This window comes from Haliotis cracherodii, unplaced genomic scaffold (genome assembly GCF_022045235.1).
Source record: "Haliotis cracherodii isolate W230 unplaced genomic scaffold, xgHalCrac1.p SCAF_13, whole genome shotgun sequence".
NCBI lineage: Eukaryota > Metazoa > Mollusca > Gastropoda > Lepetellida > Haliotidae > Haliotis > Haliotis cracherodii.
In genome coordinates, this window is record NW_027266268.1 from 37,777,208 (window position 1) to 37,790,415 (window position 13,208).

At 44.2% G+C, this 13,208-nt stretch overlaps 1 protein-coding gene across 1 annotated transcript; it reads left to right on the forward strand.

The window, feature by feature from the left end:
* Window positions 1-504: 504 nt before the first annotated feature.
* On the forward strand, window positions 505-5,850 carry LOC139458688 (calphotin-like). Its single transcript, XM_071240101.1, has 3 exons — window positions 505-588; window positions 4,202-4,606; window positions 4,702-5,850. The coding sequence occupies exons 1-3, from the start codon at window positions 505-507 to the stop codon at window positions 5,848-5,850; spliced, it is 1,638 nt and encodes a 545-aa protein (XP_071096202.1).
* The last annotated feature ends 7,358 nt before the right edge of the window (window positions 5,851-13,208 follow it).

Consider the following 13,208-nt stretch of genomic DNA (forward strand, 5'->3'; position numbering starts at 1 on the left):
ACGAAGATATATCACAGATGGCGGTGTAAAACAAGCTTTACCCATCCACGCATGTATCCACCCGCTACACCATGTAGCGCCCCCTGGATGTAGCATTCCATACTCCACACGTGTTGCACGTGTGGTACGTGTGACCTCGCCAACAGCATTAGTGGCCAGGAGACAGCGAATACGTTTGCGAATAGTCTGTCATAACACCCTGAAACAAATATATCCAATACAGCCCATGCAAGTCTATAATGTTTGGCAAGTCTAGATTACTGCAGTATCAGGAAATGAAGAAAGTCTCTGGGCTCCTTTTTGTTATATTTTATAACTATAATTAAAAACAACTGGGTTTTTTAATATATTCATTTCAGAGACTAGTCTTGGTTGCGAATAATGTTGTCATTATCGTCAGCAATATGTTTTCACTGAGCATCTGCACCATACACGCGACTACTGCGGTCAATGTGACATCAACTCAGGTCAGTGACCTCAGAACGTATACACTATGACGTCACAATGCATGCCGTCAGAGAGCCAGATGGGGAGCAGCAGCAGCAGCAGCTTGAAGACAGCGATGCCCGGTCTGTGACCGACAGGACAGTTTGGCAGAAACATGGCGACTTGTTTGCACCGAAATCACACTGCCATACAGTTCTCGTTTAGGTGTATAATTTGTCCCCAGCATGCGATACATGTTTCAAGTCATTTAACCCAGTCAAACCCAGAGTTTAAATAAGTTTAATGATGTTGGCACGTTAAAATGGGTTAGGTTGGCGCTGACATATTGAATCGCCATCGCCTTGTTCTTAAACACACATGTAGCCTCTGCATTTAAACAGGGCGTTGAGATAGTGGTTAAGGGGTTCACTCGTCGCACCGAAGGCTTGGGTTCGATTCCCAAAAGGGTACACTGTGTGAAGCTCCATTCACGGTGTCTCCCGCAATATTACTGGAATATGGCTTAACGCGGCGTAAAATCATACTCACTCAAGTTATGAAGATCAATGTAAATAAGATGTTACAGTAATAAGCATCGATGTATAAATTCCGGATTGACGAGGCTTTACTGTTATTCTGACGACAAAACGAGGAATTGATCGATGTCGGATATTATGCCAAGAACGAAAACAACATGTTTCTGCCTTCACGTGGTATCAGCATCGATATATTTGATAGTTTAAAGTGGGTGTTATTGTAGGATTTGTCTCGCTGATGGGTTAAGCCCAGACTGTTTTCCCCACACCAAGTCAATATCACTGTGATGATTACAACGCCCTTCATAACAAGTCGGAAATATATTCCTCGCTAAATAATTCCTATACAATCTGGAATGACATGATATGCTTCATCGGGTCGGCATGTCCGTTAACAGTGTTGTATTACCCAGAAATATCCATTTATTTCCATATTCAATAATATCCATTGAAAGGCCGCTGTATTCAATTAATCTCCTTCACGACAGCCACAGTCTGTGCAACGCCGTGACGTCCCCACAGTACGGGGACGACACCAACACGTGCAGGCCACGTAATTAAATCCCATTACGATTACCGTATACGTACATTTCAGACGGGACCAGACAGTGACCTTCATGAACTTGGCCATCTCCTGTGACAGTCAGACTCGCTCAGTTATCCACGTGTCAGGAGCTAACGTGAATGATCGGCAAACGTCTTCACGAAGAGGTAGAATCTAAACTGTAATTGTAATTTTGTTTGTTTGATGTTTAACGCAACACTCAGCAATATTCCAGCTATATGACGGTGGTCTGTAAAAGATCGAGACGATACAGTGATTGACATCATGAGCATCGATCTACGAAATTGGGATACGATGACATGCATCAACCAAGTCAGCGAGTCTGACCACCCGATCACGTAAGTCGCCTCGTACGACAAGCATAGTCGTCTTTTATGGCAAGCCAAGGTTGCTCAAGACCTATTCTATACCCCGGATCTTCACGGGTCTTTTAGCATTGAGAGTAGGTTATATTAGATGACCTTATTGTGGTGCAACCCAGTTCTAATCATCCCCATAACAGAACAGACAATGCAAACGACCTTTCCGCATTTTACGCGACCGACGGAGTGAGTGAGTGAGTGAGTATGGTTTTACGCCGCTTTTAGCAATATTCCAGCAATATCACGGCGGGGGACACCAGAAATGGGCTTCACACATTGTACCCATGTCGGGCATCGAACACGGGTCTTCGGCGTGACGAGCAAACGCTTTAACCACTGGGCTACCCGACCGCCCCCGCGACCGACAGAAGTTCAGGTGTCTTACCGGTGAGGTCAGTGAACTTTGGGGCAGATGTGAGAAATCGAGTGAGTCATTTGGGTTTAACGTCGCTTTTAACAATATTCAACTTACATCACGGCGTGTCAGCTTAATGTGGGAGGAAAGACCAAAATGATGCAGGTCTTAAACATTTACCACTTTGATGAAACCCACGAGCACGGCTATGACGCAGAGAAAGCCAGAAAAGTAATCGGGGCGAACAGGGATTCGAACCCACGATCATAGGTTTCAGGAGTGCCCAACTGGGCCACCCGATCCATCAGATCTGCTTTGGTGTTTTCGAAAGTGTATAGTCCATCAAGATGACTTCGGTCTGTAAATAATCGAGTCTAGTCCAGATTATCCTGTCATTGACATCATGAGCATAGACTGTGGAAAAGCTAAACCCAAAATGGGCCCCATCTTTAATTGGGCCTCAATCAAAGGCAATCTAGGGGAGATAACTCTCACTCACTCACATGCGGAGAGTAAGCACATGGCACCCGCCACACTCTTGTACAGTGATGAAACATAGAGACAGAACAGAACAGAACAGAACAGAGACGTCTTTGTTGGCCAGATAGACCAACGCAATTCAGATATGATGGGAATCGACCAATTCACGGAGTCTGACCATCCGATCCATTCAGTCGCCTCTTACGACCAGCATAGGGTGCTGGGGGTCTATATCCTTAACCGGAATCCCCGGGGGCCCGGGAGACAGGGGTATAGTGAGTGAGTGAGTTGGGTTTAACGCCTCTTTTAACACTATTCCAGGTATATCACGGCGTGTCAGCTTAATGTGAGAGGAAAGCCCGAAGTGAAACCCAGGAGCACAGGTATGCTGCTGACAAACCTAGAAACATAATCGGGGTGAACCGGGATTCGAACCCACAATCGTAGGTTTCTGGCGCGCCCAAGGGACGCAACTCTGTACAGCGAATCGCGGCGCCATAGACGACTGGGCCACCCGTGCCCCCTATATACATTTTTAGTCCGTCTGACTAACAGGGGTGGACGGGGGTCGAGGAAAAGTATGAGTTTGATTTGTCCGATTCGTCTTTTCAGAATTATAACGAATTTGCCCTTCACAGGTACGCAATAATGCGTTCGTATAGGAAGTTTGTGTGAGTGAGTGAGTGAGTGAGTGGATCTGGTTTGACCCAATTTTGAGCACTATATCAGTTATATTACAGCGTCTCTGCTGAACGTGGAAGCGTGACCCAAACTCAGACAGATTAAAAGTGTTTTTGACTGCCTTCGTGGTTTAGTGAACAGAGCGTCTGCCCGGAAATGGAAGGTCGGGGGTTCGATCCTCGGCCGCGTCATGCCACAAGACGTTTAAAGATGGTACTTGTTACTCGCCTGGCGATTAAGGGGATAAAACCAGGGCTGGTCGGCTCGGAGTCGGTATACTGTGTCTAAGTTGGATATTCATGTTAAACTGCGGCTGAAATGTCAATGTCAGGTCCATTCAATAATCACTAGCGCAATTTTAGAGGCTGTACGGTATTAACCAAACATGCAATAGTTGCTCAACCGGTCAGTATCGCCCCGTGATCAAATTAGTCCGTGATCCATGCCATTGTTTCCTGCTGTTCGTGCTGATAAAGAATTATACATCATCCTGATAGTTGTAACATTTGGAGATATTCACCAAGGGGGAGATAATCAATTCAGTACAGAGCCATGCATGCCGTCGTCATGGTTACGTGGAAGCACGCTACGCTTGTCATCACTTCCTACGCTTACCTGGAGAACAGCAGTTGTCTGTGAAGGCCTGTCGAAACAATAGGCTATTGATAAATAATATTAATAAAGGTGTTGAATGGCATACTGATTCGATCTGATTCACACGCGTCCTTCTGGCAGATGTGTATCAAAACATTAATTCCATCGCCATTACCATAGTCACCATCAACGTTTTCAATAGCATCGTTCATACCACATCAATCACCACATTATCACCATTGTCATAGTCATCATCCTTGTCATCATTGTCCCCATTGTCATCCTTATCATCATTGTCCCCATTGTCACCGTTATATTCATTGTCACTGTTATCACAATTGTCATCGTTATAAGCATTGTCAACCTTATCATCATTGTCCCCATTGCCATCGTTATAACCGTTGTCGCCGTTGTAATCATTGTCACTGTTATCACCATTGTCATCGTTATCATCATTGTCCCCATTGTCATCGTTAAAATATTTGTCCCCATTGTCATCGTTATCATCATTGTCCCCATTGCCATCGTTATCATCATTGTCCCCATTGCCATCGTTATCATCATTGCCCCCCTTGTCATCGTTATCATCATTGTCCCCATTGTCATCGTAATAGACTTTGTCCACATTGTCATCGTTATAATTATTGTCCCCATTGCAATTGTTATCATCATTGCCTCCCCCACCCCCTTGTCATCGTTATAATTATTGTCCCAATTGTCACCGTTATCATAATTGTCCCCATTGCAATCGTTATAATCATTGTCCCAATTGTCACCGTTATCATCGTTGTCCCCATTGTCATCGTTATAATCATTGTCCCCATTGTCATCGTTATACACATTGCCCCCCTTTTCATCGTTATAACTATTGTCCCAATTGTCACCGTTATCATCATTGTCCCCATTGTTATCGTTATCATCATTGTCCCCATTGTCATGGTTATACACATTGCCCCCCTTGTCATCGTTATAATTATTGTCCCAATTGTCACCGTTATCATCATTGTCCCCATTGTCATCGTTATCATCATTGTCCCCATTGTCATCGCTATTATCATTGTCCCCATTGTCATCGCTATCAGCGTTGTCCCCATTGTCATCGCTATAATCATTGTCCCCATTGTCACCGTTATCATCATTGTCCCCATTTTCATCGCTATAATCATTGTCCCCATTGTCATCGTTATAATCATTGTCACCGTTATCATTATTGTCCCCATTGTCCTCGCTATAATCATTGTCCCCATTGTCACCGTTATCATCATTGTCCCAATTGTCATCGTTATCATCATTGTCACCGTTATCATCATAGTCCCCATTGTCATCGTTATAATCATTGTCCCCATTATCATCATTGTCCCCATTGTCATCGTTATAATCATTGTCACCGTTATCATCAGTGTCCCCATTGTCATGGCTATAATCATTGTCCCCCTTGTCACCGCTATCATCATTGTCCCCATTGTCATCGTTATAATCATTGTAACCGTTATCATCATTGTCCCCATTGTCATCGTTATCATCATTGTCCCCATTGTCATCGCTATAATCATTGTCCCCATTATCATCATTGTCCCCATTGTCATCGTTATCATCATTGTCCCCATTGTCATCGCTATAATCATTGTCCCCATTGTCACCGTTATCATCATTGTCCCCATTGTCATCGCTATAATCATTCTCCCCATTGTCATCGCTATAATCATTGTCCCCATTGTCATCGTTATAATCATTGTCACCGTTATCATTATTGTCCCTAATGTCATTTTTATCGTCACTGTCATCATTTTCATCATTGTCTCCAAACCTTTACTATATCAATGTATCCCATCCTGGCTTAACCTTGACTAAGACTGAGCGGCAAAGTCACGTGGACCACCCAGTTCCGGTTGTTGGAGGAAACATGTCAGGGGCGTTTTCGCTTGAGTTTCCATGAACACCTTCACAAGACTGACCTCGCGTGTTGTCAATACAGCTATAATTTCTTTATCAGTTAATCAATAATCGACCGCTTATTTTTTATCATTTAGTGGGGCGTGTCGTTTGAATTGAAAACTTCTGACGGAGCAGTGTGCATAAAACAGTCGTTATTTCTAAACTTACCCATTAACCTAGGCGCCAGGTACTGTCGTTAATGTCGTTGCACTACAGCAGCTTCGGCGTCGAGTTATCGACGCAGCGGTCGCACCAGTCACGCGGTCCAGGCACTGGTTTTAATCTTTGACGACGTTTTTGACCAGACTGCCTCGCTAGACAGAGCTTGACAAATACAATGTGAAACATCGCCTTGAAATTAAGTTTAAAAACCCTATCTTTGCTCCATAGAATTTCAACTATCTTAACGGGAACAAACAAACACACAAACAAACAACAGCTCAAATATTGCGAAAATGAGAGCAGAAAGAAAAGCCGGTTGTCATGGACGTTCTGAGACACCTGTAAATATTCAAAGACTCGTAAAAATCTAATACTTGTTTCATGTTTAAATAGCACGTCTAATTGAGCCTAGAGTTCAAATTGAAAACGCAGATTTTAAAATAAACTGTCAGATGTTATATGTGATTATCACATTTGCAAAATTAATCATCAATACATTGTGTTTCTATAAAACAAACTATTCGTAATGTCGCAAAATTAAAAAAACGAAATTCGCAATTTACCTTTCAAAACCGATGGCAAATCGCGATCAGTGTACAGAGATTATGTCTGAAACGTTTGAAATGCGTCTCTTGTTTCCGAAGCATAGCTTCAAAACCGTTCAAGACATCTTATCATAAACTTGGGCAAATATTTAGTTTTTATTTGCTTTGAAAAACCTTCAAATTGTCCAGGAATATTGGTTTCATGTTTTTTTCTGAACTGAACAGTGTTAAAACGTATTTCAATCGTGCATACTCTAGTGATACCTTTTGTATAAAGAAATTTGATTTTCAATTAATAACAACACGACAATCAACTTCTCATTTTCATTATTTTCATTAGTTAGGTGGCTTCACAAAACCTGATTTCAGCACGTCACAATTTTTGGTGATGAGTGTGGGCATATTCCTCTGAGAATTTACCTACCCGTTGAGATCCGGGCTAGAACAGGTCTTCAGCATCCCATGCTTGCCGTAAAAGGCGACTATGCTTGTCGTAAGAGGCGGATAACGGGATCGGGTTGTCAGGCTCGCTGACTTGGTTGATGCATGTCATCGTATCCCAATTGCGTAGGTCGATGCTCATGATGTCAATGACTGGATTGTCTGGTCCAGATTCGATTATTATACAGACCCCTGTGATAAAGCTGGAATAATGCTGAGTGCGGCGTTAAATAACAAACAAACTAACTGGGCTCAAAACGAAGCTTTGGTACTGCATGGGCCCGGGGTATTTAGCACAGTGGTATGGAGATGGATAACGGAAGATGGTTTGGGCCGCGTTATCGGCTATATTTATCGGTAGAAGGGCGTCTCGGATCTCTATACGTCTGATTTACTTTTCTCTTGTTTGCCACCAGATACCCTTGCCAAATGTTATTTATACATACATTCGGAAAGAAACATATACCACGAGTTTAGGCCCTGAATCTTCGAGGCCAGTCACGCTGACACACAAGCAACTCGATCTGCGTGGTGACGTCACGGGGAAACTCGACCTATCAGATAACGTTATGACGTCATTTTAACCATCTGTGTGCGTGAGGGTATTGTCGACGTAACTCACAATCTCACAAGATTACATTATGAAACCATTCTGAGGTTGTCATCAAATATTTTAGTTCTGCTCTGTTTTAGCCATTGCGGATCAGGTGGAATTTGGTCACTTTACCTGAGTAAATTTCAATAGACATTTGTTTGAGTGAGTGAGTTGGGTTTAACGCCGCTTTTAACAGTATTCCAGTCATATCACGACGTGTCGGCTTAATGTGGGAGGAAAGCCCGAAGTGATGCAGGTCTAGGACGTTTACCACTTCGGTGAAACCCACGAGCACGGGTACGGTGCTGACAAACCTAGAAACATAATCGGGGCGAACTGGGATTCGAACCCACAATCATAGGTTTCTGGCGTGCCCAAGGGACGCAACTCTGCACAGCGAATCGCGGCGCCTTAGACGACTGGGCCACCCGTGCCCCCGACATTTGTTTGATATTTTTGCACGTAATGACAGTTGATACTGATGTATGTGATAAACACTTACATACTGTTGTATGTGATATACAAAGTATATTCTATTGTATGTGATAGACGTGTTTATACTGTCCTATGTGATAATTGTTTGTTTGTTTGTTTGTTTGTCATTTAACGCCGCACTCAGCAATATTCCAGCTGTCTGAAAAATAATCTCGACCAGACAATCCAGTGGTTGACATCAGGAGCATCGATCTACGCATTTGGAATACGATGACATGCATCAAGCAAGTCAGCGACCCTGACCACCCGATTCCGTTAGTCGCCTCTTTCGACAGACTGCTGAATGCGGCGTTAAACAACAATCAATCAAGCAAATCAAACAAAATGGCGGTGCCAAGTGGATCTGTTTTGTAATAAAACGGGTCTTACTTCGCAAAGTCCACCAAATTACGTGAACACTTTTATTAAAAACATGAAAATATTTGGAAAAAACTGTTGACGTCGAGTTGGCGGTACACCTGCTTTGCAAATCCTGCAATTTTACGAACCGGTTGTCGATTTTGTTACGCAATTTTGATTGGACTATGCATTGGACTCGTTAGTCCAGCCAAAAGTTTACTTCATTATTGCAGCCAAGTCCGGCAAGGTTGGAAACTGGACTTTTATAGTCAGTACACCCTTGACTCGCGAAGATACGTATATACTGGTGTATTTCATAAACAGGTACATACAGTTGCATATGATAAATACGTATATATTGTTGTATTTGATGAACACGTATATACTGTTGCATGTGATACATACGTTTATACTGTTGTATTTATATAGATTCTACTGATCTAGCACAACACTCTAAGTCCAATCAATACCGTAAACGTCACTGGGTGGTACAGATATAGTTCCTTTATATATAATGGCCATTATTACCAAGATTCTGTCTGGACTACTACAGCAGATGTCTGTCTGTGACTGCTGACGAATAATTCTGAGACAATCTTTATTTCAAACACGCACGCACGCACGCACGTACGCACGTACGAACTAACGAGCGCGCACTATATTTCAAACATTTACACATACATTCCAGGTGATATATAGCTATCAACACACACCATAATTTCGAAACTCCCTGATGTCGTTGGTTGAAAAGGTTTCGTTGTCCACACACGTTTAAGATTATGGAATGCGGTTATTCGGCCCAAGAGATCAACTGCATTCCTTGGAAATTACTACCATGAGAATAGATGTGACTCGCGTATAACAGAAACTGTCCCACACGCAATGTAACTGGGACTAATGACACTTTTGTACCAGTCCCCATCACCTTGTAAAGCCTCAAATCCCCACACATCCATAAGCCTGGAGTGTTTATTTTCCTGAGTACTATACTATCCTCGTACTGCCACTGAGTCAAAACGTCATTTTACATGTTATTCTTCATAATCCCTCAGCCCACGTACCTTGGGTAGGATTTCACGGTGACGCGCACTGGCGGTATCAGAGTATCCCAGAATGCACCACACCTACGGAGCAGACGTAACTCGACGCGTAACCATATTGCGTGACCCAGGGGTTGTCGTTACGGTTGACTGGGTGGTTTAACCGTGAGTGTGATTAGGGAGATAGGAGGATTATTACAGGGGTAGAATATTTTCGTAAATTGAAAAGATCACGTGACAGACACGTGGACTTTAATATACTTGTTACTATATTACTTATAGGTAACATGATTAGTGCACTAGTACTTAAAACAAGAACGGGGAGGGGTGAGCACCCCTGCTCCCTCCCTCCTGCTCCGGAATGAATGGCAGCTCCACATTGTGAAAAAACGTGTTTAGAATGTAGGGACATACAAGACTTGTTAGATCAAAACATGTTTAGGAATGTGTTTAGAATTATAACATGGTTACGATAACATTATGTATTATACTAATAATCTAAACACGTTTAAATACAGTGCATATCACGGGGCATTAATTCAACTATGGATGAGATGTATGATATAAGTAAGATATAAAGATATATCCAACGCTTAAACCCTAAACACGTTTAGCTGTTAAACGCAAACCTAAACATGCTTGGACCGCCTCCGTGGCCTAGTGGTGGAGCGTCCGCCCGGGGAGTGGAAGGTGCGGGGTTCAATCCCCGGCCGCGTCATACCAAAAGACGTTAAAATATGGTATTTGTCGGCATTAAGGGGCTAAAACAAGTACTGGTCGCCTCAGAGTCAGTAAACATGTCTGAGATTGATGTATTCATGTTATCCCAGTGGGCTCGCGGCAAGGTATCTCAGTGGGCTAGCACTATAAAATCGGCACCTGTCCTAAACATGTTAAGACCCTAAACGCGTCAAAAGTATGGGACAAGGAACGTGCTTAGGTTTGAGTTTAGGATGTAAACACATTTTTTACAGTGTAAGTGAGGTAGATCGCTGATATTTATCACTTCGGTGGCAGGAGGGCAGCGAGGCTAAGGCTGAGAGATGCCTCAGTACCAAAAGGCAGAGTGTATACGTTCTCGCTGTACAGTCCCCGGGTCGTGGAGTCTGGGGAAGATTCACCCCAGTGGATTCTTGGTCAGTTAGCATCATATCACTTTCTGAAAAACTCACTCCCTCTCTTACGCACTCACTCACTCACTTAGTTAGTCGGTTAGCCTGGTGGTTAAAGCGTTCGCTCGTCACGCCAAAGGCCCGGGTTCGATTCCCGACATGGGTACAATGCGTGAAGCCCAGTTCTGGTGTACCCCGCCGTGATATTGCTGGAATATTGCTTAAAGCGGCGTAAAACCATACTCACTCACTCACTCCAGTTGTATTTTTCCAGTCTCTGACACCGCGTGACCGGGGGTCTGGCATGTCGTCGTTACGGTTGCCCGGGTAGTTTAACAACGAGGGTGATCGGCGAGATACGGGGATTATTACAGGCATAATAGGGGTAGAATATCCCATAAAATATTTCGTAAATTGAAAAGGTCACGTAACAGAGGCACGTGGATTCTTGTCGCATTCCATCAATAATGTATCCACGCTCTATTACCTGCTGCTAGACACGGAGAATCCATCGAGGATTACGCTATGAACGACATCGACCATTAGTACGATATAACGAAGGCAGATCCACGGTACGGCTGGGCGAACCTATTCAATAATCTGCCTTTCAGCCGAGTCCAGTTTCACAAAGCGATCTTAGCACCACGACAGCCGTAACAACCTTACATTGTACCCTTTCACAAAGCGATCTTAGCAACACGACAGTCGTAACTCCTACACTGGGGCCAGTTCCACAAGGCGATCTTAGCAACACGACATTCGGAACTCCTACACTGGGGCCCGTTTCACAAAGCGATCTTAGCAACACGACATTCGGAACTCCTACACTGGGGCCCGTGTCACAAAGCGACCATAGCACCACGACAGTCGTAACTCCTACACTGGGGCCCGTGTCACAAAGCGATCTTAGCAACACGACATTCGCAACTCCTACACTGGGGCCCGTGTCACAAAGCGACCATAGCACCACGACATTCGTAACTCCTACACTGGGGCCCGTTTCACAAAGCGACCATAGCAACACTACAGTCGCAACTCCTACACTGGGGCCCGTGTCACAAAGCGACCATAGCAACACGACAGTCGCAACTCCTACACTGGGGCCCGTGTCACAAAGCGATCTTAGCAACACGACAGTCGTAACTCCTACACTGGGGCCCGTGTCACAAAGCGACCTTAGCAACACGACAGTCGCAACTCCTACACTGGGGTCAGTTCCACAAAGCGATCTTAGCACCACGACAGACGTTACTCCTATACTGGGGCCCGTGTCACAAAGCGATCTTAGCACCACCATAGTCGCAACTCCTACTCTGGGGCCCGTTTCACAAAGCGATCTTAGCACCACGACAGTCGTAACTCCTACACTGGGGCCCGTTTCACAAAGCGATCTTAGCACCACGACAGTCATAACTCCTACACTGGGGCCCGTGTCACAAAGCGATCTTAGCACCACGACAGACGTAACTCCAACACTGGGGAGGTTTCCACAAAGCGATCTTAGCACCGCGACAGTCGCAACTACTACACTGGGACCAGTTCCACAAAGCGATCTTAGCACCACGACAGTCGTAACTCCAACACTGGGGCATTTGACTTAGCATGGGTACAATGGCTAGTAAAGCGCTACAGCTATCGTAAGTCTATAGTGCAGATTCCCGTAAGTCTATGTTAAAGGATAGGAGTTACGATCGTCGTAGCGATGTGAAACGCAACCCTGCAATAATGAATGAGTGAGTTAGTTGTGTTTAACGACGCTTTAAACATTATTCCAATTATACCACGGCGTGTCAGTTTAATGTGGGAGGAAAGCCCGAAGTGATGCATGTCTTTGACGTTTACCACATCGGTGAAACCCACGAGCACGGGTATAAGTCACAGCACTGTTAGCAATATTCCAACCGTATTAAAGTGGAAAGCCCTTCAAACATAACACCCATGTTGGGAAACGAACCAAGGTTTGCGGGGTGGTGAGCTAACGCATTACCTCTAGGCTATTCCACCGTCAAGTAGTTAAAGATACGTGAGCATATGTTTATATATCGTTACATGTATGCACACAATGGCTCGTCTAAACGATCATAAGCTGTCAAGCTTCAGCCACAGACACGCCATTTACATACATCACCATCGACATCTTTACGACGACCTAATGCTCTCGGCGACAAGACCAATTACAGTAATGCCGTGACTTGCCACAAACTAATCGGCCTATGTCGTTATCGTGGATCTAACGACTCGCGTCTGGCCTTCAGCAAGTCACGTAGACTCTCGCCAAGGGAGACAACCCACGCGATATCCGGGTAGCCGAATGACTCTGAGGTTAAACATTAATTTATTGATTTCTACAAGGTTAATTTGAATGTAATATGAAGATGTTCTTCGGGAGTTCCGCGTGAGAGAGGATGTATTCTTACAGTATGTTGTTTCGCCGTTATATTTCAGCTATTGCCCTGACCTCGCTGGGGCTTGTAATGGGTGAGTATGGTTTAACGCTCCCTTCAGCAATATTCCAGCAATATCACGTCGGGGGACACCAGAAATG